Source organism: Lolium perenne, chromosome 1 (assembly GCF_019359855.2).
Source record: "Lolium perenne isolate Kyuss_39 chromosome 1, Kyuss_2.0, whole genome shotgun sequence".
Classification (NCBI taxonomy): Eukaryota; Viridiplantae; Streptophyta; class Magnoliopsida; order Poales; family Poaceae; genus Lolium; species Lolium perenne.
Window position 1 is genome coordinate 195075396 of NC_067244.2, and position 25716 is coordinate 195101111.

General features: G+C 47.4%; 1 protein-coding gene and 1 long non-coding RNA gene across 2 annotated transcripts; one reads left to right on the top strand and one right to left on the bottom strand.

Annotated features, from left to right (window-relative positions):
- Window positions 1-10650: 10650 nt before the first annotated feature.
- On the bottom strand, window positions 10651-12798 carry LOC127317472 (uncharacterized). The gene is made up of 2 exons (XR_007861167.1): window positions 12524-12798; window positions 10651-11008 (listed from the first exon to the last, which is right to left on the bottom strand). It is a non-coding gene; the product is annotated as an uncharacterized lncRNA (long non-coding RNA).
- A 10118-nt stretch (window positions 12799-22916) lies between these two features.
- LOC127317462 (uncharacterized) lies at window positions 22917-24422 on the top strand. The gene has a single exon (XM_051348022.2). It carries the CDS (start codon window positions 23248-23250, stop codon window positions 23740-23742), a length of 495 nt encoding a protein of 164 aa, XP_051203982.1. The 5' UTR covers window positions 22917-23247; the 3' UTR covers window positions 23743-24422.
- The last annotated feature ends 1294 nt before the right edge of the window (window positions 24423-25716 follow it).

Here is a 25716-nt window from a genome sequence, read left to right on the forward strand (position 1 = left end):
CCAATCCCCTCCAGCTTTTCTGCGCCCCCTTCTCCTCAGCTGTTCTTCTCCATGGCTGGAGAGGCAAATGGTGCCATGGGTTCATGGATGAGGAGGCGGAGCTCGATGTGGAGGAGGCAGCGCCCCGGGGAGGATTTCGTCTCCATCTACACACCATTTTCAGGTGGAGCAGTTATTTTTACCTTTGCTTCCCACCTCCTTCCTAAACGTCTTCTTATTTGCTTCTCTGTTGTGAAGTTGAAGGTGTGCAGGGAAGATGTTTGTGTAAATGCCTAAGGGCAAAAACTGCTATGGAAAGATGGTGATTTATGTGCATTTGGACAAATCCAAGTTGTGACAATCCCTGCCCCTCATCTCTCCCCCAATCCCCTCCTCCATCTCTCCCCCAATCCCCTCCAGCTTTTCTTCGCCCCCTTCTCCTCAGCTGGTCTTCTCCATGGCTGGAGAGGCAAATGGTGCCATGGGTTCATGGATGAGGAGGCGGAGCTCGATGTGGAGGAGGCAGCGCCCCGGGGAGGATTTCGTCTCCATCTACACACCATTTTCAGGTGGAGTAGTTATTTTTACCTTTGCTTCCCACCTCCTTCCTAAACGTCTTCTTATTTGCTTCTCTGTTGTGAAGTTGAAGGTGTGCAGGGAAGGTGTTTGTGTAAATGCTTAAGGGCAAAACTGCTATGGAAAGATGGTGATTTATGTGCATTTGGACAAATCCAAGTTGTGGTAAGCCGTGTGTGTTGATTTTACTCGCCTCCATGCAGCTCGAGATGCTGCTGCCCTCATACCTATCTAGGAGAGGCTCCTCCCACCTTGGCGCCCTCCCATGAGAAGGCATTTGGACTTGTTTGATGGCGTTTGATCTCAAGAGCGGGAGGTTGTCCTTACTGATTTTGCCTCCTCCCTGTCTTGACCACTACTGTATTTAAATTTAATCCTCATAATCTTTTAGCTTTGTTTTTCAGCCTCTTTTTTATTTATGCCTACAAGGTGTTGTATGAAAAGACAAGTGGGCTGCAAGAAAAGATTAATCTACATAATATTCATTCTACTCAATTGCTTATTTTTTTTCTTCAATTTAGTTACAACCAGAACATTATATTAGCCTTTTCAATTATGTGAATTGCATATAAAATCTATCTCTCTCGGTTATGTAACTTCCAGGTGCAAAAATATCATTTATCATCTGGTTGTGCTTACTGGATGTGATATTCCACAAGATAAATATTGGAGGTGGTGGATCAAGTGGTACATAATACTATTTTTGTACTCTGGAATTTTGATATTTTGTTCCATATGTATGCTAATATTGGGCAGAGGATGTCGTGAGGCCACTGGTGATTTCCAATATACGCTAATTCTAAAACCCAGCTGAATAACTTTTTCACTTGATTTATTAGTCTCCAAGTCATTGAGTTTTCTGTAAAGTTACAATATGATGAAAACAACCATCAATAGGCACAGAAGAGTGATCCTGGAAGATACTGATATGGATAGTAACTTCAAAAAAAAAAAATCAATACCCATGACAACTACTAGAGTTCATCACCAAGGTAACTTTTCTCCCCGGCATTGATTTTTTTTAGAAATTTTGCAGCTGCTGACCTATAGCAAGCGTTAGAACCTTCAGGAGAATGTATGTTGATGTTTAGTACAATACTATCAATAACTTGTTTTATTTATAGTAATTTAATATACCTGATTCTCTCATTGTTAGGCATATGATTGGGGGTTCATTATACTGCAGCACCACTTGACCTATCTTATATTTTACAAGCTTTATGCATGGTTCATGATTTTTCATTGATATTTCATAAATATAGATGCCCATATTTGTTAAGTGTTACTGTTTTCGAAGGTTGGTGATGGCAAGGTGGATGAGGGAGCAGTAGCTGGATACACTCATATGAGGTCTAGGAGGGGCGAGGCCACAAACCACCATAGCATTTCAGAGATGGTATGCATGTCAGGTTGCAAGCGGGGCGGGTTGCGGCTGCCCGCCAGAGAGTCACGCGGGGCAGCACATGCTGTGCGGACCATCGCGGAACGCCGCATCATTCCGCTGGAGCTGGCGCGGGACAGAGCTGCACACCGCACTATCCCGCGTCATCCCGCATCACGCGCGGAGCATACTTGGCGCGGCACAGAACACCTAGCTAGCTAGCGACTGATCGATCGGACGCCTCTGCTTAGAGCAGCTAGCTAAACAGATTGGAAGTACTGTACATGCAAACAATACTTGAGAGATATTTAGGGAACAAAATAACTAAGTACCATGCAATTTTAGCAACTGCTGGAATTTTGAACAAAACAAGGTTGATTGCAACAAAGCATGCATGGAGAGTTGTCCAGTAACTAGGGCATCTCTAGCGGGGTGACTCAAACGGACTAACCTGTCCGCCGCGATCTATCGTCCACCAAATTTGGGAAATCGACGCGTTGAGCTCAAGCACCAGCGCCGGACCTCCGACACCGCCCGCATACGCAGATCGTACCGCTTCCTCCACCACGGGCTGAAGCCGCCGCGTGCCTTAGCACAGCGCGAGTCGCAATACTACCGCGACCTGGAGGCGTCGAGGTCGCGAGATTCGCCGCCGGGCCGCTCGATCTGCAGCGACCTGGAGGCGTCGAGCTCCAGCGTGCCGCGTCGCCTCGCCTTCACCGAGGGGTCTAACTCGAGCGCCTTCGCCGTGTCGCTACAGTTCGATCCCGGTGACTACGCGGAGGACGACGACATCCCCACCCTCGCCACAAAGCTCGAGCTTGCCGCCCCCGCGCTGATGGCCGGTGACTTCGTCCCCGACACGGCCCTGGGCACGGTGACAAAGCTGCAGGAGGAGAAGAGCCGCCGCAACGCAGAGAAGAAGGCGGAGTGGCTCCGCGAATAGGCGGCGCAGGACGCCTGCTACATCGAGCTCGACAACGACTGATACTGACCGCCCCTAGCCTACTGACCGCCCGACGATGCGTTCGACGGCCCTGCCCCGTCATCACCTCCCCTCCGCCGCAGCTCCTGCTGCGTGCTCCGCCTCTCCATGCGTAGGGCGGTGAGCAGACGTCGCTGCTCCAGCAGCGCGTCGTCGCCTGCCCTCCCCTGTTGCGCCGTCTGGAGGGAGAGCTCGACGGCGCGGTGAATCTGCGCCTCTTCGCGGGCACAGGCGTCGTCCTGGAGCTTCTTCTACGACTCGAAGGACTCGACGAGCGCCCGTTGCTGATCGACCGTCTCGTCTGGGTGCGGCATCGACGAGACGTTTCGCCTGCCCCTCCGTCGCCATTAAGGCAAAGCTGCGACGCTTCGGTCGTGTGTCACTGCGCGCGAATAACTTCCGCCGCGAGGTAGGCGACGATTAGATCCAAACTTGAATGTGCCGCTGACGCATCGGTCCCACCACGCCTCGTCTCGCTTTTCGTTGTGCCCGGAGCGTCCCCTGTGGGGCGGGACGGGCTCAGGGCACCGGATACCGTATCGAGCCGCGTCGGACAAAAAACGGGTTTGGGGGACGCGGTTAGAAACTTTTTTTTTGTCCAACGCACGCCAAATTCATTTGGGGACGGTTTGAGGAACGCGATAGGAGATGCTCTTAGATATACACTAAACGCACATACCCATAGAATTTCTGAAACTAATCACGAGCTAGGTACACGACTTGTATACTGCACCACCGCTATGTATATATATATACTACAAACGTATGACCGTAAGAGACGGGCTTCCTTTTTCAGAAACGCACGATCGCTCTCATTGATTTGCCTTTTGCGGGATTAGGCAGTTCTGCGGGATGGCTAGTGGACAACGCGGGCGTAACTGCTTCGGCCCGCTCGGAACACACGGTCAGCGCAGCGGCGCCGCGCAGGCCTTTTTTGCGGGGCGGCGTAGCGGCGGAGCGGGACGTCCCGCGCCGCTTGCAACCTGAATGTATGTTCTTGCTTGTTTTTTCTCATGCCTAAGCTAATTGTACTGGCTGATATTTCCTATAAAAAATGTAATAGTTGATAATAGCCAATTGTTCAAGCAGAAATAATCGTAGTTCGTTTCACCATTGTAAGAAAAAATAAGCTTAATAGCGTCAACCAAAACTGCTACTGTAGATGCCAGCACTTCTACTGACAAGATTGTCCATCAATTATATGGAATGGTGGACAGATAAAAGGAATTGTCTAGCCCTGCAGTAGTCTGCGAGCGGCCAGTTTGAAATTTTGAATCAAATTGACTTCCATAGGGTAATTTGTTAGTGGTTGATTTTTTGGCAATAGATGATGTCGCTCTATACTAAATACTATTTGGATTTTCATGTATCCAAGCAATACTCCTCTCTACCCTAAGTTTAATCGTCATTTGCCTCGCCCCTCTATATCCTGGATCTGAACTCCCATTGAACCCAGATGATATAGAGAGGCAATGGGTGACAGTTCGATAGCTTGGCTGTACTGGCTGTTGAAAACACCGTTTCCATGATATTTGTAACCTTGATGTACAATTAATACCGATTTCTCCTTTGTTGTCTACTCATGCAAGTGCCACTTCATGTAGATGCGGGAAAAATGAGGTGAGCCGAAGTCCGAAGACCTAGAAGGTATATTATTAGTCGTGGTTGATCTTTGTTTGATTTTAGTTCTATGGTACGGTTTGTTCAATTGCCACCTGTAGCTATGTCTATATAAAGGTCTATAATACGATACGTCAACCAAGTTATCCATCCTTATAGTCTGTTCATATTTCATCTTTACTTACTTAGCAGGAGTTTATTTGTACAACAGTCACATGAATAAACATGCTCCATTTATTGCTTTTTTAGAGACTTTTCATTTTTTGCTCACAGATCGTAGGGGACTGAACGGTCGGTTGCACCCCGTTCCATTGGTACATCAAGGAGGATCTTCCTATGCTAAATACAATGTAGTTGTTACATATGCGTTCCAGGTTGTCCAAAATATTTCACTTCTAGGACAATCAACTGTTGTTGAGCTAATTGAGCTGGATATATGGAAACATGAGGTGTGTGTCTACATCTATTGGTCATCCAAACGCACCAGAGGGCTCGGCAAAATTCAGATGTCTCTCCCTTTTGCTCTCTGTTTTCTTGAGCTCTCCATCCTCACAATAATTTATTTCTCCATGTCTCGACCAGGAAGGAGGACCACAGAATCATCACTCGATGAAGGAGAAGAATGAGCGTTGGCTACAAACGGAGCTACAACGTTGGTGGCCTCTGATGTGCCGTCGCTGCCGCCCAGAGTCGCCTCGCCTCAGCACCCGTTCCTAGTGCCTAGAAGGTGCGTTGTTCCATCACAATCTATGTTTCTTGTCACATTCAGCCTCCATTGCTCTAACTAAATGTTAGTTTTTGATTGCAAATGTGTTGTTCCCCGACCAAGAGGAAACATTGGACCAGTTGTATATACATATTGCAGAATTCAATGGTGGTGATTGATTTGAAATGAAAAGAAAATCAAGGTGAAAGTAAGTAATTAGATAGCTGAACTTCGCCTTCATGATTGTATTGTGAGTCTCTGATCTCTATTTGTTTTAAGGTATGCATCTATTGTTTCACAAAAAATATTGTGCTCTATTTGATTTGTACATTTCATATTTTGGCGGATTCGTGTCACTTCTCGCTGAAATTGATGTAACCCAAAGGCATATTGCTTATACAATGGAAATATTGGTTTAACCTTTTATTGGTTTAGTATTCTCCGCGTCACCAAATTTCCCACTTCATGTCACATAAAGGGAAAGTGTAGGTTCCGATGTGTCACCTTTTATTGGAAACATGTTGCTGGATCGGCCGCACCTGATTGGTTCCTCCCTGTCATTGCCGCCCCTTTTAGACATGAGATACTTATCTTTAGGAATACTAGCAAAATTCTTGATTGATTTTTTTCGTTTGCATATTTATATGTAAAGTAGTGTCAGAAAATGTGACTATCTTACTTCCATGTATTGTTTCCTATTAATCATGCTATTCTTGCGAATATAAATATTGTCGCCTGGGAGTTTCTGCCCAGCCTAATTGAGATGTATGAAATTCATTGGTGTTCTATTTCATTTGCATAGTAAATATAAATAGCAAAGTACTAGGCGCATATCTCAGCAACCTATGTTTGAGACCATCTTAGTATAGTAAGCTGCAAGCGCTTAAGGGATCGGAAACATAATCAGAACATACTGATTGTACTAACGATGATAGAAAAATGAACCTTTCCCACAATCCATCAAATTGTTTGGTATAGTATATCATCTTCACTTGGTTCTCCCCTGGACCATCTTCACTTAACTGCAACATAACCAATATAAAATCGGAAAATATGTAATAGTCTGATAGTATTCTCCAGAGTCAAAATTAATGTGCAAAATTTTCAAGAACTAAATGATCAAGATACGTAGATCTAAATTTCATGGATGGAATAGATAGGCTTAGTAGTTTTAGATGCCCTCTAAATGACATAGGTTTAGTAAAGGTCTACACTGGTTTTTGGTTAAAACAAAGTAAAATTGGGAAGTATATAAATGTCTAACAAAATCCTGAGGAATCAAAATTAATATGCAAATTTTTCATCCTCTTAAGATGGCCAACAAATTTTCTCGCTTTGTCCATAGGTTTGATATCTGGTTTCTAATCAAGGAAAAGTTTATGAATGTGGTTTCTTGGAATGTACTTAGTCTGGGTCATAGTTTGAGCTTTCCTAGAGGCTAAAACAATCGATCATACATGTACTGCAATATTTGAGTCAGGCAAGTAGTTTTAGACGCCCTGTAAATGTGATAAGTTTGGTAAAAGTCTGCTTTGCTTTTCATCAAAATAGAAGTAAATTGAAAAGTATATGAATGGCTGATAATATTCCGCAGAATCAAAATGTCCATGTTCGTGCTCATGTGAAGCTGCTAATGACAATGCATTTTCGTTGTATTTGCACAGGATAGCCCTTTCTATGTTTCTGTACGAAATGCTATCTATATCTTTCGAAGAATGGGTGAGTAATGGAGAAATGGAAATGGTGCAGTAGACACTTGAGTATGGCTCAGTGGGGTGTGTGGTTAGACAGGTTGCCCAACTAAAGATAACAGGGCTTCCCTGTAACTTAAATACAATGCCCATAATTGAATATATCCTTGGTCCTTTTGTCTTAGTGAAAACACACAATACAATGACAAATGAAAGTCCCAAGAAATTTGGCAATTCAGTCAATACATATGAGTGTACTGCATGGTGTACTTCAATCAAAGCGATACCAGATATAGTATGCATCAATCTACTCCCCTTTCATCTTACAGATTTGGCTCAACTCTCTATAGATGGTAGATGCAAGTGTCTGCTACTTGGTGTGGCTATATATGTTGATGCAATCCTAGATGCTGCGCTTTTCACCTAAGCGCTTCTACAGCGAGTCTTATGAATTCCCTACTATAATGTTTCTTCTTGAGTTCTTTTGTGGTACCCCAAAATAAATGACAGCCCTTCATTCGCGTCCATCCAATGGCTAGAAATGTTTCATACCACTGTCTAGAACCAGCCAGGTATGTTACATACCGACGCCAATTTTCGCATGTCAGGAAAAAAACCGTAGACAGGCCTGGCCCAACCGAGCTGAACTCAACACTAGTCCAGGCCCAACATCTGCCGATCTCAGCGGGTAAGCTGAGGCTCGTATCCCTCTCCGATGGAGAGGTGCCACCGCCGCCGATCTCTCTCCGTCCCCAACTCCGGCGCCTCCGCCCCTCGCACCCTCCAGCCAGCACGATGGCGTGATGTAGACCTGCCCCCGTCCACGGATCCTTCTCCAATGCTCTCCCAGCGGCGGCGGCCTTGGCACTTGGCCTCGGCGTGGCATCCTCGTCGCTCGCCCGTGACAGCCAGGCTCCTTCAACGCGTGCCGCGGCGGCAACAGGAAAATATACAAGCGCGCTAAGCTCGTGTCGTCTCAAACGGCGCGGCGGGTGTTGGTTGGCGGTCCCGAATCCCGATGGTGGGCGGCGATCGACGAGGTTCCTGCATGGGGGTCATCGGGAAGACGACACGCCCCGCGCAGTCGTCGTGCACCCCGTCAGCAACAAGTTCGTCTGCGCCACCGCCAAAGGCTGCAGGTCAATGCTCGTTGCTCTGGTTGTTCTTGTACATGCTTTGCTCTGCTGTATGCGACTGACTGCAAATCATTTGGAAGTTGTGCTTCATGCCTTCACTACTAATGAGAGTACAATCAGTATGAGAGCATAGACATTGTGCAGACTTGCATTCATTTATGTATGCGGTTGCCTGCAAACATTTGAAGTTCTGTTTCACTATACCGAGGGAATAATCAGTAGTAGGAGAGCATACACATTCTTGAGGCTTCTGTTATCATCAGGAATTGAACCCTTTCATTTTCTCTTCTTGTACATCAATTTCAGTCTATTTGTCATCTTTCTCAATCTTTAATTAAGCATGAAAACCCAATCTAGATAACACAACATTATATCACACTTGCAGGCTGTTTAACCTGTCTTTGAAGACTTACTGTCGTTGCCTAATCGACGGTACCCCGGAGGAGGGATCCTCACGAGGGGGAGAAGAAGTAGGGGCCATAGGGCGGAGTGCACACGGGACGGTGGTACGCGAGTTACCCAGCTTCGGAACACCTGCACGATGACAGGGCCTACTGCTGCTTGTCTGGAATTATCTGGGCGCTTTCGCGTTGTTACAATGAGTTGTGGTTGTGCCTCTAGGGCTCCCGGGATCCGGCTTATAAAGGCGCACGGATCTAGGGTTTACACGGAGAGTCCTAGCCGGAATACAAGTTGCCTAAGTACGGTACAATGTCTTGCCGTGTTCGTCAAGGATCCGCCTTCCTTCTAGGCCGTGCTGGATCCGGATACTTCATGGGCCTTCACGGATCCGGCCTCCTTCGTAGGTCGGTTAGGATCCGGCTCCTCGTTCCTGAGCTGGACTTCATCCTTCATGATCTACAGCAACTGGACCGCCCGATGGGCCACATGCCTCACCACCAACTATGGGCCACCCGGGCTTGCCGGATCTAGGCCATGCCGTTGATATACCCATAAAGTATACCCACAACACTTACCTTATTGCGTGTGGATTCTCCACCTCCCCAATCAGTTGGGCCTCATGGATGTGTTTTGCATTCAGTACTGACGATGCTAGTTTGCTACTGGTGGTGAGGTATCAGGCCATTCCATCATCTTCTTTTCTCTGGATGTATTTATTATATTATTACATGCCATTATTTTTGCTATTGCCTCAGTATCTATCACCTGCGGCTAATTGTCAAGTCTCTTTTACTTGCATAGCTTCGACAGTGAGTTATGATATATTATACATACTCTTATGAATATCATTAGATTCTGAGTAATGATATGTAATATAAGGAATATATGCATCTTTGCTATGCGGAAAACTGAAGCAAATTTCATTTGCAGGAACGTTTCTATGGGTTTGTGCAAACGTGAGACGTTGAATGGCTAGTTTTGCAAGATGGCATTTGGAATGTTGTTGCATCTCATTCAATAAAAAGGTATACCACTTTGATCTAGAAAAGGAAGTTCTTTTGCTTATAGTGACAAGTGGTATTTACTGAAATGACATAATTGCCAATAATTGGCACCTCATCTGAACTTGTAGAAAGTTCTTATATGTCCATTGGTCTTGGAAACATGTGAGTTGAATGGAATTGGTAGATTCATGCTTGGGAAGTTGAGATTGTTAGAACTAAATATCTAGCTAGGAATACTGAAGCAGGGCCATATTATATTTCTATTTCATGCTCTATCAAGACACTGTTGCCTATTCTAATTTTCCTGTTTGTTGTAAAGCAGGGCCATTTCTTTGCTTGAAATTTTTGGAAGGTATGGAGAACAACAGAAGGAAAAAAAAGAATATATTGTCCAATTCCAACCCAAGATAAATTTTTTTTTGAAGTTTTGCCGTAACCCAAGATAATTCATACAGTTGCATTGCCTGTTGCTCTCTGTTCATAAGAAGATATTTTGTGTTGAACTTAGGTGTTTATTCCCCCATATTGTAATTGTATTTCAGTTTTTGATTGGAGGTGCTTTATACAGCAGAAAAAAAGATGGCAAACTAATTGTTATTGCTATTTGCACTGCAAATTGCGAGGTTTTTGGTCTTGACTATACTGGTGTTATATGGAGAAGTGCTTTTCACATAGACTATACTGGTATTGGTAACAGATAAATGTGTACCGTGTTTTCTTGTTATCAACGCTAGAAATACATTATTTAATCTCCCTCTAAAACTGTGAATATTGCTTTAGCTAATGTGGCGTGCCAAGAATTTAAGTTAACACGAATCTTGGTATCCTGTGTAATAGAATATGAAAATCTGAGAAAATTCAAAGGTAATGCCACTAGGAGCTATTACCATCTGTTTGCAGACCAGAAGCAAATGGAGCTCCTCCGTTAAACGTTTTAATATTATTTGTATATCTAATCATGCCCAAGCAGAGGAAGAAATATACATGAGGTGACAGCAGCCTTGCAAGTTCTGAATGGACAGAACCAAATCGAGCCATCATGAGAAAACCTACCCAAACAAAACAAAAACAAAAAAAAAAAACCGAAGCATTCCTTTGGACATGCACATCACAACCATTTCAACCTAAAACATACACCAGCAAGAAACATGGACTCAACATCGGCGGTCATAATGAAAACACCAAGGGTGTAAAAAATACTTAAATGTCACGGTCAAGAATTACTTAAAAGTTTACAACACAATCCATTAACAACAACTGACGCTAGGACAACAACAGTTGGACAATTACGTGCTACATCAGAACACTGCCAGTCCGTTCAATAAGCGGGATAATATGGCTTGTCAATGCAGACACAACAATCACCTTTCTAATATCTTTCACCTCCTCCTTCGTAATACTTTAAACCCTTTGATCTTAGCATACTCATTGTAGAACTCATATCGTTCGTCCTCACTTATGAAGGTGTTTCTAACCAGGAGGCGATACTGTTCACGCTCCTCCTGACCAGAGCTTTGACCTTCCATGACTGAAAGCCACAAACATAAAAATGAGATTCATGTTACTAGTCAATTATATCATGTCTTACAAAAAACTAATAATATACTTCACTCAACAACACAAATTTATCAATAAAATATGCTTGTTTCTCCATAGCCAAAACAATTCTACTTCCTTAGCAAAAATACCATAGTACACATATTCTTATTTCCATCAGACTTATTTTACACCATTTGATAGTTTATACGCAAATTAAACTTGCATAATTATTTTTCATCATCCGCGGCAAGAATAGTTGATGTACAATATCCAGCAACACTTGAAAAGTTACATGCCATTGTTGTAATTTCCAGCGAGGAGTAGGTCAGCAGCATAAGAAAATAATGTTAGCGCATAAAACTCCAGTACGGTCATGAAAGTAACCAGGGGAATCACATCAACATTGTGAGGTGTAACAGAACTGAAGTAAGCATTAATTCGGCACATCACATGTCTAGCTATACTTGTACACTGTCCAAATGTCACCATATAAGTTCTTAACCAGCTTAATGAGGCCCCAACATAATGCTAATGAAATATTAATTCTATCCACAATGAATTTAACCCCGCAGTTGTCCGCAATATTCATTGATCACCTTAATCTACTCGACAGAGTCAAATAGATAGCACGGTAGAACATAATATTGATAATATAGTGCACACACTTGCAAATAATGGTCTATAATCAGCCTAACAAACTTCTGCTCAAGATTGTACTAACCGTAACTTTTTTTTTCTCTGAAAAAGACAGACAGGGGATCAAACCCAACTCTGAAATTATCTAATCTCTTTGGTACCGCTCATTTTTTTTCTCTCCAACCAGAGTTACTCAAATCCGAAAATATGACACCATATAGTGAAATTGTAGGAGAGATATCCAATCAAAGAAATTTATAGGAGAGAGAACAATCAATTCTAACAAATCCTATCCCACCATAAAACCGGGTATTCTAACATACGAGCAATTATTATCATACTCATCCCTCAATTTTACATTTTCCCTCAAGTAGTAGGTACTAGAAACACGGTTTAATGAAACATTCTGGGCATCCATGAAGGGGGGCTAGGGATGTTGTCGGGGCTTCTTTCCAGAAGAAAGCTCCGCCCCAGGCTACACCCCAACAAGTCCATGTTTTTTTCTCTGAAGTATTTATAGAAGTAATACATTTTGTATCTGAATTTCTCCTGAATTAGCACCATCGCCTGATCTCTCTCTGAATTTCTCTGTAGCTAGGATTATATAACAAAGTAGGCCAAAATTTTTCATCAGGGAGATAATGCTTGTACTCTGGATTTTCATCATGAAGACAAATACGGAGTACATAAAGGAAATTCTTATTTTACTAATCTTTTCTAATTTTGTGGCGAAGTGACAATGAACTAACTTGGTTTCTCCGGTTTATGTTTCTCTGATAAAATTTCCACAATTTGTGGTTGTTAGAAGCTAGCCACAACAATAGATACCTTCTCCTAGGACGCTTTGGGCTATTCGGGGTCGACGAACCTGGCGGCAAGATTGGTGGCGGCGTAGACCTGGTGGTGGCATCGACCTTGTGGCGATGCAGCACTTCCCTATCTGCTGGCGGCTGCGGTCGCCTGCGATGCAGGACATGCCCGACCTGGTGCAGGATCGGGCCGATCTGGTGCCGGCGGCGGCGGTCGCCGTCGACGTAGACGGGGTGTCGATGTTCTGGCGGCGGTCGCCATAGATGCAGACGGGGTGTCGGGCGTTTCTCAGGTAGAGCTTAGCGTGCTCGTCCTTCGAGCCCTCCTATCCAATTGTTGGGCCGGGCTAAATTCTACGTACTAGTTTTATTTTTTTCTTTCTATTATCAATGTCTTGTCGGGCTGCTGGGCCTAATCTAATTCGGTTAATCCTGACCCTTGCTCAAATCATACCTCTCTCCTTCTTAGGAGTGGTAAAAGGTACTGTAAAAGAAGCCCGCAGGTTAAGGTCTAATTGTTTGAAATTGGTTGCAGGAGCAGGCCTATGCTCAAGGAGCTAATTTGAGTTGTCTGTAGCTGTTGACAAGGAGCTAGGTCTCCTATAGGTGCTAGCAGCTAGCAACAGGTATCCAATGCTTAGGCTATCACTCATAGTTGGTGCATATATGGTCACACCTTATTTAGTATAGATGGTGTTGCTCCTACGTTATGTATGTCTGTCGTTATTGGCTGGTGCTGTTTTGTGGCATAGTCTGCAGTTTCTTGTGTGCCAAAGATTATCCCTTATTTTATCTGTTTTTAGAGCAGTCCTAACCGTTGTAGCCAGTCCATTTAGTAAAAGGTCATAGTTCCTCTCTGTTTAGTCTTTACTTTTGCTTCTTTGGTACTAGCTTACTGATGACGACATAAAGAGTAAAACTATGTATACCAAGAATAAGACTGCTTTTTATTTAGTTGGGCAATGAATGTTTAGAGATAAGATGTGGTCCAAATGACAGCGATATCGATTGTCCAAATGACCGTGGTATTTTCCACTGGTGCTTATTCAGTTAAAAATACGCTGGGAACTTGATTGTACTTGTAATTGTGCAGTTTTGACAGATAATGAGTACTGCAAACGGATACCGATGACAGCGAGAAAAATATGGGAGGAGCACAAAGGAATTAATTGAGGTCAGTGCTTCACCTGCACCATACATGTCTGTGGTGCTCGAGCATTAGACAGTTCTCCTTGCAAGAGTGAGCCAATTGCAGGGAGGAAGAGACGTGCGTTGCATAAAGGGAAAAGAGTGTGTTGCGTAACTACACCATCCAGCGAAAAGACATGGTTTCCTTGATCCAGTTGTGTGTTGTAATAGCGTTTCAGTGAGAAATTTCAGCAGTACACCGAGTATTCCATTTTACAAGGTGTTGATTTGATTTCCATGTTAATTGTACACAACATTGTTGATGATAGACAAAAAGAAATGAAGTGTAATTGTGTTGCTGGAATTTTGTACATGTATTGGTTTGTTCTTCTGGTGAAATTTTTGGAGAACTATGAATTTTCTCTGTGGCCAGCTTCTGTTTCCTGAACAAGTGTTGATTTCTACACGACACAGAGTTTCTGCTTACTTTGCAAATCCATTCATCTATATGTGTATACGAGATTTAAAACGTAGCAAATCACTGTAAATTTTAACACAAAGGAGAACACATTACCTCCAGGTTTTGCACAGAGAAGACACCTGTACCGCTGATGAGACACCATCCTTGTCCATTGCGCTTGCGCCTATTTGCGGACTACGCCCTTGCTGTCACCACCGCCGCCGCCATCACCTGCAGCCATGGCTCTGCTAGCGGTTGCTGTCGCGACCGCCGCCCGAAGCCCAAGCCCATCGCGTTCCCACTTCCGCCAGTACGCTGCCTGGTTTCCTCATCCCTCTGCCGCCTCGTCCAACGCCCGCGCGGCCGCGCCCCCTCGGCGGCCGATGGCTCGGGTGGAGACGAAGACGGAAGTCATCGGTTGAGGATGTGGCAGTGATGATACTCTCTCTGGCGTTTGGCGACAGACTCACCGTTGTCTGCGTGGAGACTTGGCACGCATCGGGCCTAGGCCAAGCGCTCGGCTTCTGGGTGGCGGTGCTAGGGAGAGCGGGGAGGAGGATGAACGGGCTCCAGAGGCTCGCGGCGCTACTGTCCGGGATCGCGTTCTGCACGCTCACGTCACACTTCAGGGTCACGGGGTTCTTGGAAGGCGCACTTCTATATCTAGTAACTATAAGTGCCACTTAAGGTAGGACACGAGAAGCTCTTTGAAACGCAAGTAGAACTCATTAAAAAAAACCTCTAGAGCTCTCTACAAAGATATTTAAAATTTAAGAATATATAAAATGGGTAGAAAAAATAAAACATAACGCATCTGCTTAATTCGTCAAGTTGGCACTAGTAGAGGCATGTCATTTTGTCCTTTTATTTTTCACTTATGCATGGATTAATAAATGTTTATTATAACGACACATTTTCATAGAAAAACAACTACAGTTTCCATTGCAACTTAGTAAGAAAGTTAGTCTAAAAAGATTTGTAATGATGTAAAACAAAGCTTCGTGAAAAAAGCAGCGCTAAGATAAGTTCTGAACAATATTAATGTAATGAGTTATGAATAAGTATAAAAGTCACTATAAATAAGGTATATGCATTTTCTGAAATTTATACTATAAATTATTCTATACTTGAATGTCGGATCTAAATTTCCCATAATTAAGTGTTTAGTATTTAGTATTTTGTATTTCTTATTAAAACTTATTAATATTTTGTTGGGAACTGTGACCATGTTTATTATAAGGTGTCAGTGTCATCTTCATTTTTGTACTTGTGTACCTAAATTAGATTAAATGAAATAAAGTGACTTTTGTTCAGCTCACATATGATACTCCCTATCTCACAGTTTATTAGATGCACGCGTAAATTTGATCAAGTTAGCATTAGTTATATGTTATAAAAATTATATCATTAGATAGCTTAGATGTTCTATTTTCCAATGATATAATTTTTATATTATATAGTTTAAATTATATAGGTCAAATTGATGACCTAGAGATACAGGAAAGACTAGTAAACTGAGACGGAGAGAGTACTTGTTTTACTAAATCTTACGTATTATTATCATCTTTTTTGAAGGCGATATTCTCTTGAGAGTGAGAGTTATATTAGATTTCAGATTTTCCAATAAATCTCAAAGCTCACATTATGGCAGCTCATATGAGTTTGAAGCTAAGTTGGTGGTAGCTCACTAGAGAGTGGCAAGAGGTGGCAAATTTAGTCCCACATGAAAAATTGAGAGGAAATTAGACCACCTTATAAGGTGGATTGTTCCACCGCTAGTAAGTGAGTGAGTGAGAAGAGGATGGTACACGCACGCTCCTCCTCCTCGCTCGACTCGACTCGACACGACACGACACGACGCGCCGCGATTGTGGTGAGTGGCTTGAGCCTCGAGCCACTGCCATCGTAGCAGGTCTTCAGAACCGCTCGCTCTTGTGATCCTATATGGGAGAGGAATTAGATTTTTGGGAAGTGCTTTGCACGACTGCTGCCTACCGTCGCCTTCAACGACATCTACTTCGACTCGTCGTCAACAACGTTGTCATCAACAACGTTACTACTGCAACGGCAGCTGCTACAACTCCACCGCCTCCACCAGAGCGGTACGTGTGACATATCTCGATCTGTTTAGCGATGAATGTTGTATCGTTTACCCTGATATTATTCATGTTGATTACTGCATCTAGTATGTTCGAGGTACACATGTTAGTAGTTAATGTTGTCATGCTTAATATTTTGAAATTAATCATTTTTTAGATAAAAGGCTATAAAGCCCGACTTTAAATTAATAAAGCCAGCACGGCCGAAACGATACAAAGTGTTGAGGACATCCTCTTACAACGCAGATCAAGGATCAAGCTAAGACGAAAAATAGAGCACAACAATAGGCCAAGCACGAAGGCTTGACCGCAGAAGGCGCCACATCAAGTAGAACAAGCTTGGTAACATAAAGAGCGCAGGAGAAGAAAAATGAAGCCTCGCGAAGACGACGAGCGAAAGAGAGGGAGCCCAACATCACAGTGTCGTGCGAAGGTCACCAGCCATGGCCACGGTCCAACCCCAAGTCCGGAACCGGTGGTGACGACATCGTCAGACATGTCCGCGTGGGTGAAAGGACGAGATGTCGCCTAGAGGGGGGGTGGTGAATAGGCGTTTAAAAACTCTTGCGGATTTGGCTTGTAAGAATGCGGAATTAAAATAAAGTTTAGTTTACAAGCACAACTCCTAAATATTTTAGGCTCAACTAAGTGCAACAATAACAACTAGAGCTAAGCAAGATAGGCACAAGATATTGATGCACAAGTGATAGCAAGATATATGTACTTCAAGCACGATGGCTATCACAAGGAAAGTAAGCTCGGCTATAGAAATAATCGAGGCACGCGGAGATGAGGATGTATTCCCGTGTTCCCTTCCTTTGCAAGAAGGTACGTCACGTTTGGAGGAGTGGAGGTCCCACGAAGGATTCCCCAACGCCACGAAGGCTCACCCTATTCTCCAAGCCACAGCCACGAAGGATAATGGCCCTTTCCGTATGGTTAGCTTTTCCTCCACTCCGGAGATGGCAAGCTCCACAACCACTTCACAAGCTCCACGAAGGAGAAGCCCGGACCTCTTCACAATATTCCTTGAAGAGATCACCGGAGCACCAACCGCCAAGCCAACTAGGAGGTCTCCCTCCAAGAGTAACAAGTTCACGGTCTCTCACTCGAACTAATCGTGGTGGAGAGCTCAACACTATGCAATGATGCAAAGCAAGAACACTAGAGGTGTTCAGATCCTTCACACTCAAATCCCACCAAAGCAACAAATGCTAGGATGAGATTAGAGAGGAAGAACAAAGAGGAAATCAACAAATGACTCCAAGATCTAGATCTAAACAGTTCTCCTCACTTAGAGGAGAGATGGATTGGTGGGGATTGTAGATCTAGATCTCCTCTCTTAGATCCCTCAAGAATGAGCAAGAATCATGGGGGAATCAAGAGATAGGGCAAGTTCTTCAAAGGCAACAACGGAGGAGAGAGAGTGGAAGAACTTTTTTTTGCCCAAGGTGGAAGAAGGCCTATTTATAGCCCAAGCCGAAATGTAACCGTTGGGGAAAAAGTCGGGCTGAGAAAACTGACCGTTTGAGGCAAAGTCGAGCAACCCGGTAGCTGACCCGGTAATACCGGGCTTCCCGGTAGCAGCACCCGGTTAACCGGGCTGGCTGCCGAAATACCCGGCAGCAGCACCCGGCAAGCCGGGCCAGAGACCGGGCTGACCAGGAGGTTGGGCCGGTCGGCACCACGCCCGGTTGGCCGGGCCAGATGCCGGCCCGCCCGGTAGCAGCGCTCGGCAGGCCGGGCTGGCTGCCGGACTGACCGGCAGCAGCACCCGGTGGACCGGGCCAGATACCGGAATTCAGGACTCTGAAAAACCTTTTATTTTTCTTAAAAATAGAAAATGCTCCCGAACTCCGATTGACATGAAACCAATTTTGTTGAAAATATGGAGACTCCTCACAGGATATTTTTAGATAATTTTAGAGAGGGAGTCTCCCACCGTCAAGTAACGATGAAGGCGTCCAAACTAGAAAACGCAATAGAAGATGCATGCGGATTCCGTTTTCGATGAACTTGGGCTTTTTGTAAAGCTAGCAACAAACTCAAGAACCTCACACAGAGAAACACCAAGAAGCAATAGGGATATGCAAAGTATGCAAAGGATTGAGCTCCCTAAGACGATGTGATCAAGTTACCCAACCGAAAGTCCCTCTTGATAGTGTGGCTATCTACCCTATAATCCGGTCTCCCAACATCCACCTTGAGACCGGTAAAAGGAAAACCTAGAAAGGTCATACCTTTGCGTTGCGCACCCTGATGTCTACGGGTGCTTCTATTCTTGTAGACAGTGTTGGGCCTCCAAGAGCAGAGGTTTGTAGAACAGCAGCAAGTTTTCCTTAAGTGGATCACCCAAGGTTTATCGTACTCAGGGAGGAAGAGGTCAAAGATATCCCTCTCATGCAACCCTGCAACCACAAAGCAAGAAGTCTCTTGTGTCCCCAACACACCTAATAGGTGCACTAGTTCGGCGAAGAGATAGTGAAATACAGGTGGTATGAATAAATGCGAGCAGTAGCAACGGTGCCAGAAAAGTGCTTTGCTGTCCAGGACTGGTGTGTGGTTGATGGTGGTAATATTGCAGGAAGTATAGATGCAGTAAAACAGTAAACAAACAGCGATAGCGGTATTTAGGAACAAGGCCTAGGGATCATACTTTCACTAGTGGACACTCTCAACATTGATCACATAACAGAATAAATAGATAGATGCTAGACTCTAAACCCTCTTGTTGGATGATGAACACCACTAACTGTGTAAGATTACACGAACCCTCAATGCCGGAGTTAACAAGCTCCACAATATTCAATGTTCATGTTTAAATAACCTTAGAGTGCATGACAGGTCAACATAACCAAACCAAGTACTAACATAGCATGCACACTGTCACCTTCACGCTACGAAAGGAGGCATAGATCACATCAATACTATCATAGCGATAGTTAACTTCATAATCTACAAGAGATCACAATCATAGCCTACGCCAAGTACTACACGATGCACACACTGTCACCATTATACCGTGCAGGAGGAATAAACTACTTTAATAACATCACTAGAGTAGCACACAGATATATTGTGATACAAAACACATTGCAATCATAAAGAGATATAAATAAGCACTTCACTATGCCATTCATAACAGTGAATAAGTATTCTGTGAAATATAGCCTAAGAGACCCACACGGTGCACACACTGTCACCTTTACACACGTGGGACAAGGAGTCTCCGGAGATCACATAAGTAAAATCCACTTGACTAGCACAATGACATCTAGATTACAAGCATCATCATATGAATCTCAATCATGTAAGGCAGCTCATGAGATTATTGTATTGAAGCACATAGGAGAGAGATTAACCACATAGCTACCGGTACAGCCCCGAGCCTCGATGGAGAAGTACTCCCTCCTCATGGGAGACAGCAGCGTTGATGAAGATGGCGGTGGTGTCGATGGAGGAGCCTTCCGGGGGCACTTCCCTGTCCCGGCGGCGTGCCGGAATAGAGACTCCTGTCCCCCAGATCTTGGCTTCGCGATGGCGGCGGCTCTGGAAGGTTTCTCGTACCGTGGCTTTTCCGTATCGAGGTTTTAGGTCAGGGACCTTTAAATAGGCGAAGAGGCGGAGTCGGAAGGCTGACGGGGCGACGACACAGTAGGGGGGCGCGCCCCCCCCTTGGGCCGCGCCGGCCTGTCATCTGGGGCCCACAGGGCCCTCCTCTGGCGGCTCTCGGGTGTTCTGGAAGCTTCGTGGAAAATAGGATGCTGGGCGTTGATTTCGTCCAATTCCGAGAATATTTCCTTACTAGGATTTCTGGAACCAAAAACAGCAGAAAACAGGGACTGGCCCTTCGGCATCTCGTCAATAGGTTAGTTCCGGAAAACGCATAAATATGACATATAATGTGTATAAAACATGCGAGTATCATCATAAAAGTAGCATGGAACATAAGAAATTATAGATACGTTTGAGGCGTATCACACCCCGCTTGATCTTGATGATAACTCTTCAAGCTCCACTCAAGCCGGAATGCCTCACTTGATCATTGTTGCTTCGTGAAGACTCACAAATGCTCCCCCATGCACCATGATGGGAAAGCTCCATTGATGCACATCTTCACATGTCCATTATCACCAAATGGACGGCAAGCTTTAAGCATGATCCTCTTGAGATGCTCAACTTGAACTTGCCCAACTCGACCTTGATGACGATCACCACTTGATGTCATCCTCTCATGGGCTATATGAGATCTCCCTTTTGATGTATGCTCATGTAAAGATACCTAACCCACATAGACAACACAAGGGCACATATATGATGGGTTAGTTCATAAAGCATAATTGACAAGGCTTACCATACCACATGACTTCACGTGGCACATTCTTCATGCTTCATGTGTTGACCAAACTTGAATCTATTATTCACTCTTTGTATTGGTCAACCTTGTATCTTCTCATGCTCTATCATACTATCTTGAGGTGTATAAATAATTCTTTATTTGTTTACATGCTCTAAATCTTAGTCAACCATAGCTCAACTTACGAGACTATCATGACACCGACTTAGAGCCTTAACTTGAATTCTTCACTTGGAATCAAGCACTCAAGATCTTGATCATCCATTGCTTATCACATAAGCTAGAGCATGGCTAATATTGAGTTCCACATAGGAACTCCATCTTTATTTCTTCTCCTTGATCATATCACATATATGTCTTGAAATCGATGATCTTGATGCCAATACTCAATGTATATCTTTATCTTCATGGCATCCATACTTGAATCCAACACATGGACTACAAGTAGTACATATGGAATATTCCTTCATGTAAACTCAATGAAAACATTAGTCCATAGGGGTTGTCACTTAATTACAAAAACCACACATAGGGGCAATATACCCTTACAGTGGGGACGAACCCCAGCCCATCGCAACACCAACAACAGCGGCGGACGGCACCCCGCCGACCGCCGTTGCGTCGCTCGGCGAACATAGCACCGAGGTGGATGACGCCTCCATGGGCTAAACTAGCCTCCCACTAAGCACTGGAGCTAGGAAGCCACTGTGACAACTCTTCGACCGCAGAGAAATCTCCACCTTTACCACTGAAGCAAGCATGCCGAAGATAGGATCTCTGCTCCAAAGCGGTGCCTCCAATGAGGTTACGACGCAGCAGCGCCGCCACCGCCTGGTCCGAAGACCAGGTTTTCACCCGGAGCAAGAACTTGGGGAGGTGAGGTGGAGCCTCGGCATCGCCCACAAGAGGGGAAGCGGCGCCCATGGGCGTCGCCGATACCAGAACCGACATCGTCGGCCTGAGCTTTCGCTCGGCCACAACACTCATCTACCCCGAGTCGTGGAACTAGCTCTAGCCCCCACCGCGAAGGCGAGGGACACCATGACTACAACCGCGCCTCCAGATCTGGATCTGGGCGAGGAATGGCACCCGTGCCAAACCTCGCTAGGAGCTCCCGATGCCGCGTGCCTTGCCGCCCTCACGACCAAGGGACCCGACCAACACCACCGCCACGAGGCTCGCCGCAGAGCCGCTCGTGCGTCCGCCACCCGGAGCCGCCGCTCCGGCCTCCCAACTCCCCCGAACCGACAAGCCAAAGAGGCAAAGCCACACACACACCGGGACGACCCTGGCCACAACACCAACCAACCGCAGCTCGACGAAAAGGCACGACTTGGCCATCAGATCCCCAGATCTAGGCGGCCAGAAGCGCGTGCAACGCGCGACGATGACGACCAGGAGCTTGCCGACGATACCAGGACGGGGAAGAGCAAAGGGAGGCCACACCCGCCGGGGCACCGCGCCGGCGATGGGTGCCTGGGACCCCTGTCCCGCCTGCAGCCGCTGCCCGCCTAGATCTGCTGCAAAAGGTCACCTTGACCCACTCCATGGTGGCCAGCACCTGCGGCGTGAAGCTTGGAGCCGTCTCCGCGCGGGAGAAGACGGAGGTTGAGGAAGGTCGAGCAGTCCATGGCCAGGATGAACTCCGCATCTTGCCGCCGAGAACGGGCGCGCCGGCCGCCGAAACGAACGCAGCGCTCGGAGGTCGCCTCGCCGCCGCCATCCTCGATGTCGCGGGCTTGCCCGCCATCGGTCTCAGGCGGCGGCGAGGCTGGGTGATGGGGAGGCGGCGGGGGAAGTTAGGGTTGGGGGCGCCCGAGTCGCCCCAAGCGAGGAGCGATGCGGACGAGTTTTTTGTCTCTTTGAAATTAATCATGAAAATTATATCTAATTATCTAACAAATTTATGTCCAAGATACATCAAACAAATTCATCTCCAAGAAACATCAATGCACGGCAGACGCAGCCATGGCGCTCCACGTCTTCTTCAACCACCCCTCCTCCAACCCGCCGCTCGGACCGCCGGTGCGTTCTCCTGCAGTAGTGCTGCCGCGTTCGCGCCGCCCGGGCTGTTAGCAATAAGCCATGGCAGTCCGTGCCGTGCATGGTGGACCGGCGTGAGCGCGCCAAGGTCGAGTCCATGCATGGCATGGTGTGCATGGCAGTGTGACTGTAGCGCGTGCATGCGTGTGTTTAGTCTGTTTCTGTTAGGAGTTAGCGAGTGCAGCGGAGCGGAGGACTTGGTCCAGCAGCGGGCCGGCCGTGGCGATCGCGTCGGAGCGCGTGCGCGAGCTGGGGGTGCTGATCATGGGTGCGTGTGCGCGCGACCGCAGCGACGTGGGTGCGAACTGGGGCTATAAAACTCCCTTTGTAATCTCCATTGCGATAACCACGAGGATGAGCTCGGGTTGAAATACAGAAAAGGTATTTGTGCGCCATTCCTTCGTCCGTCCTTGAGCTGTGAGAGAGAGCGAGCTAGCCAGTGCTAGGGCTCACAAGTGGTATCAGAGCCAGGGCGATGGCGTCGGTTCCGCACGGTGGTGGCGCCGGGGGGAGCGCGATGCCGCTCTTCTATCCGATGCTCACCCGCGACAACTACACCGTCTGGGCGATCAAGGTCGAGGCGAACCTCGACGGGCGGCGGCGATCTGGGAGTGCCTCAAAGCGTGGTTCATCGGCGCGGACCGCGTCAAGGCAGCTCGGTTGTCGACGCTCCGCGGCGAGTTCGACCGGCTGATCATGGCGGACGGCGAGGAGCTGGACGTCTACGCCGGCAAGATCGGCTGCATGGCCGCCAAGTTTGCAAGCCTCGGCGGGACGCTGAGCGACGCCCAGATGGTGAAGAAGCTGCTCGACACCGTCCCGGAATCGCTGTTCGCGGCGGTGGCCGGCATCGAGCAGTTCTGCGACGTCGAGACCATCTGCTTCGACGAGGTGCTCGGGGGTCTCAAGGCGTTCCAGGAGCGGACGGAGCGGCGCAAGGCAGCCGTTGGCGGAGAGCGTCATGGGGACCAGCTGCTGCTCACGGCGGCGCAATGGGAGCAGAGACGCCGTACACGCGGCGGCGGCTACGACGGCGGCGGCGACAACTACCGTAGGCGCGGCAAGTGCCACAACTGCGGCATCTGTGGTCACTTCGCCCGCGACTGCAAGAAGTCCAAGAAGAAGGAGGAGGAAGAGAACCAGGAGGAGGCGCTGCTCTGCGACGCCGGTGACCACCCATGCCTGCTCTAGGTCATGGCTTAGGGGGTGATTGTTAGCAATAAGCCATGGCAGTCCGTGGCGTGCATGGTGGACCGGCGTGAGCGCGCCAAGGTCGAGTCCATGCACGGCATGGTGTGCATGGCAGTGTGACTATAGCGCGTGCGTTCGTGTGTTAGTGTTTCTGTTAGGAGATAGCGAGTGCAACGGAGCGGAGGACTTGGTCCAGCAGCGGGCCGGCCTTGGCGATCGCGTCGGAGCGTGTCGTGCGCGAGCTGGGGGTGCTGATCATGGGTGCGTGTGTGCGCGGCCGCAGCGACGTGGGTGGGGCTATAAAACTCCCTCTGTAATCTCCATTGCAATAACCACGAGGATGAGCTCGGGTTGAAATACAGAAAAGGTGTTTGTGCGCTATTCCTTCGTCTACCTCCGTCCGTGAGCTGTGAGAGAGAGCGAGCTAGCCAGTGCTAGCGCTAACACGGGCCACTGTACTTCACCGGTGACGAAGGCGACAACGCCACGGGGTGCGCGTGCTGGTCGCCGGCTGTGCGGTCCGGTCGCCTATCGTCGCCGATCTCGGCGTCGTCTCCGTCGCGGTTCCCTATGTCTGCCTCAGGGACGTCAATCTCCGCAGTGGCCTCGGAGGAATTGCTCCGTCGATGCCCATCTACCTCGTGACGTGAAGCTTTTCGTGCTTTTCTTAATATCTTGGACCTGATGCAAAAATAATATCTTGGACCAATGTCAGTCAATGTTTTCTGATGACTGGCCGTCAACAGTCAAAGTAAAACTGGATTTCCTGCTCTTCTTCTATACAGCGTGCTGTATTTTTTTTCTCAGACTCGTTTTCTCCTTCCTCCTCGAAATAGGCTTTCACCCCGCTTTATAAATAAAGCCGCAACGGCCGAACCGATACAAGGTGGAGAGGAGAGCCTCTTACAAAGCAGATCAAAGAAAAACAAAAAAGAACACAGAGACCCCAAAGTTGCCACGAGGACATTGACGCGGGACCGAGTCGAAACGGGGCTCCACAACGACGCCCCCAAGAGGGAAAACGACGCATTGCGCCGCCGCCGTCGAGACCATGAGGTCAAGGGCTTTCACCCGGAGCCGTACCGCGGGGCGGATACCCACAACGACGCCCCCAAGAGGGTTGCGATACCCGCAGGCACCGCCGTCGTTGGCGCCGAGGCGCTGAGCTTTCGCCCGGAAGCATCCACACACCACGCCCGACAACTCAGCCGCCCGCTGTCCCTAAGTTGGGCATCCCAAACACGATCTGGGGGTTGCCGAGGCCGAAACGCCGCCAACACCAGGATCCCCCACCGTCCGCTCCACGCCATCCTCATGACCGAAGAGAGAGACCACCACCACCGCCGCGTTGCCCGCCGAAGAGCCAACCGCGCAGTCCACCTTCCAGGGCCGCCGCCCCGGCATCCCCACGAACTCGAGCCCATGGATTAACCAGCACGCCGCAACTCGAATTGGGCAGGGTAGGAAGGCACCATTGACAGCAGCCATCAAGCACACGGCAGCCCAAGGGAGGGGATCCACCCTCCGACGCCCAAGGTGCCCGCCGTCCGGACGCAGTAGCATGGTCAATGTGGCCTAAATCAGGCCCGGCCGCCTGCCAGGCCTCGATCACGCCCCATTAGCCGTGCCACCACACTGCTACGCCTAGGTCGCCGTCGCCATCCACCTGCAGCACCGGGCCGGACCAACCCTTGCCACCATCGACCTGCCACGAGCTAACCGCACACCACGAGCGGCGTCGCCGCAACCTCACTCCTCGCAAAACAGCCTTGGCCGAGACCACGAACCGCCGCCAAGAAGCACCCCTGCCACGACGCCCGGGGACAGAGCCGCGCCGTTGTCGACGCCGCCATGCCGCCGGTCAAGCCGGACACTTTGTCGGCATCGAAGAACTCGCCACCGAACTCGAGCAAGAGCCTCACCTCGGCCCTCCCGGGCAGAAGATGGACTGCGCAGCCGTACTGCCGAGGACCG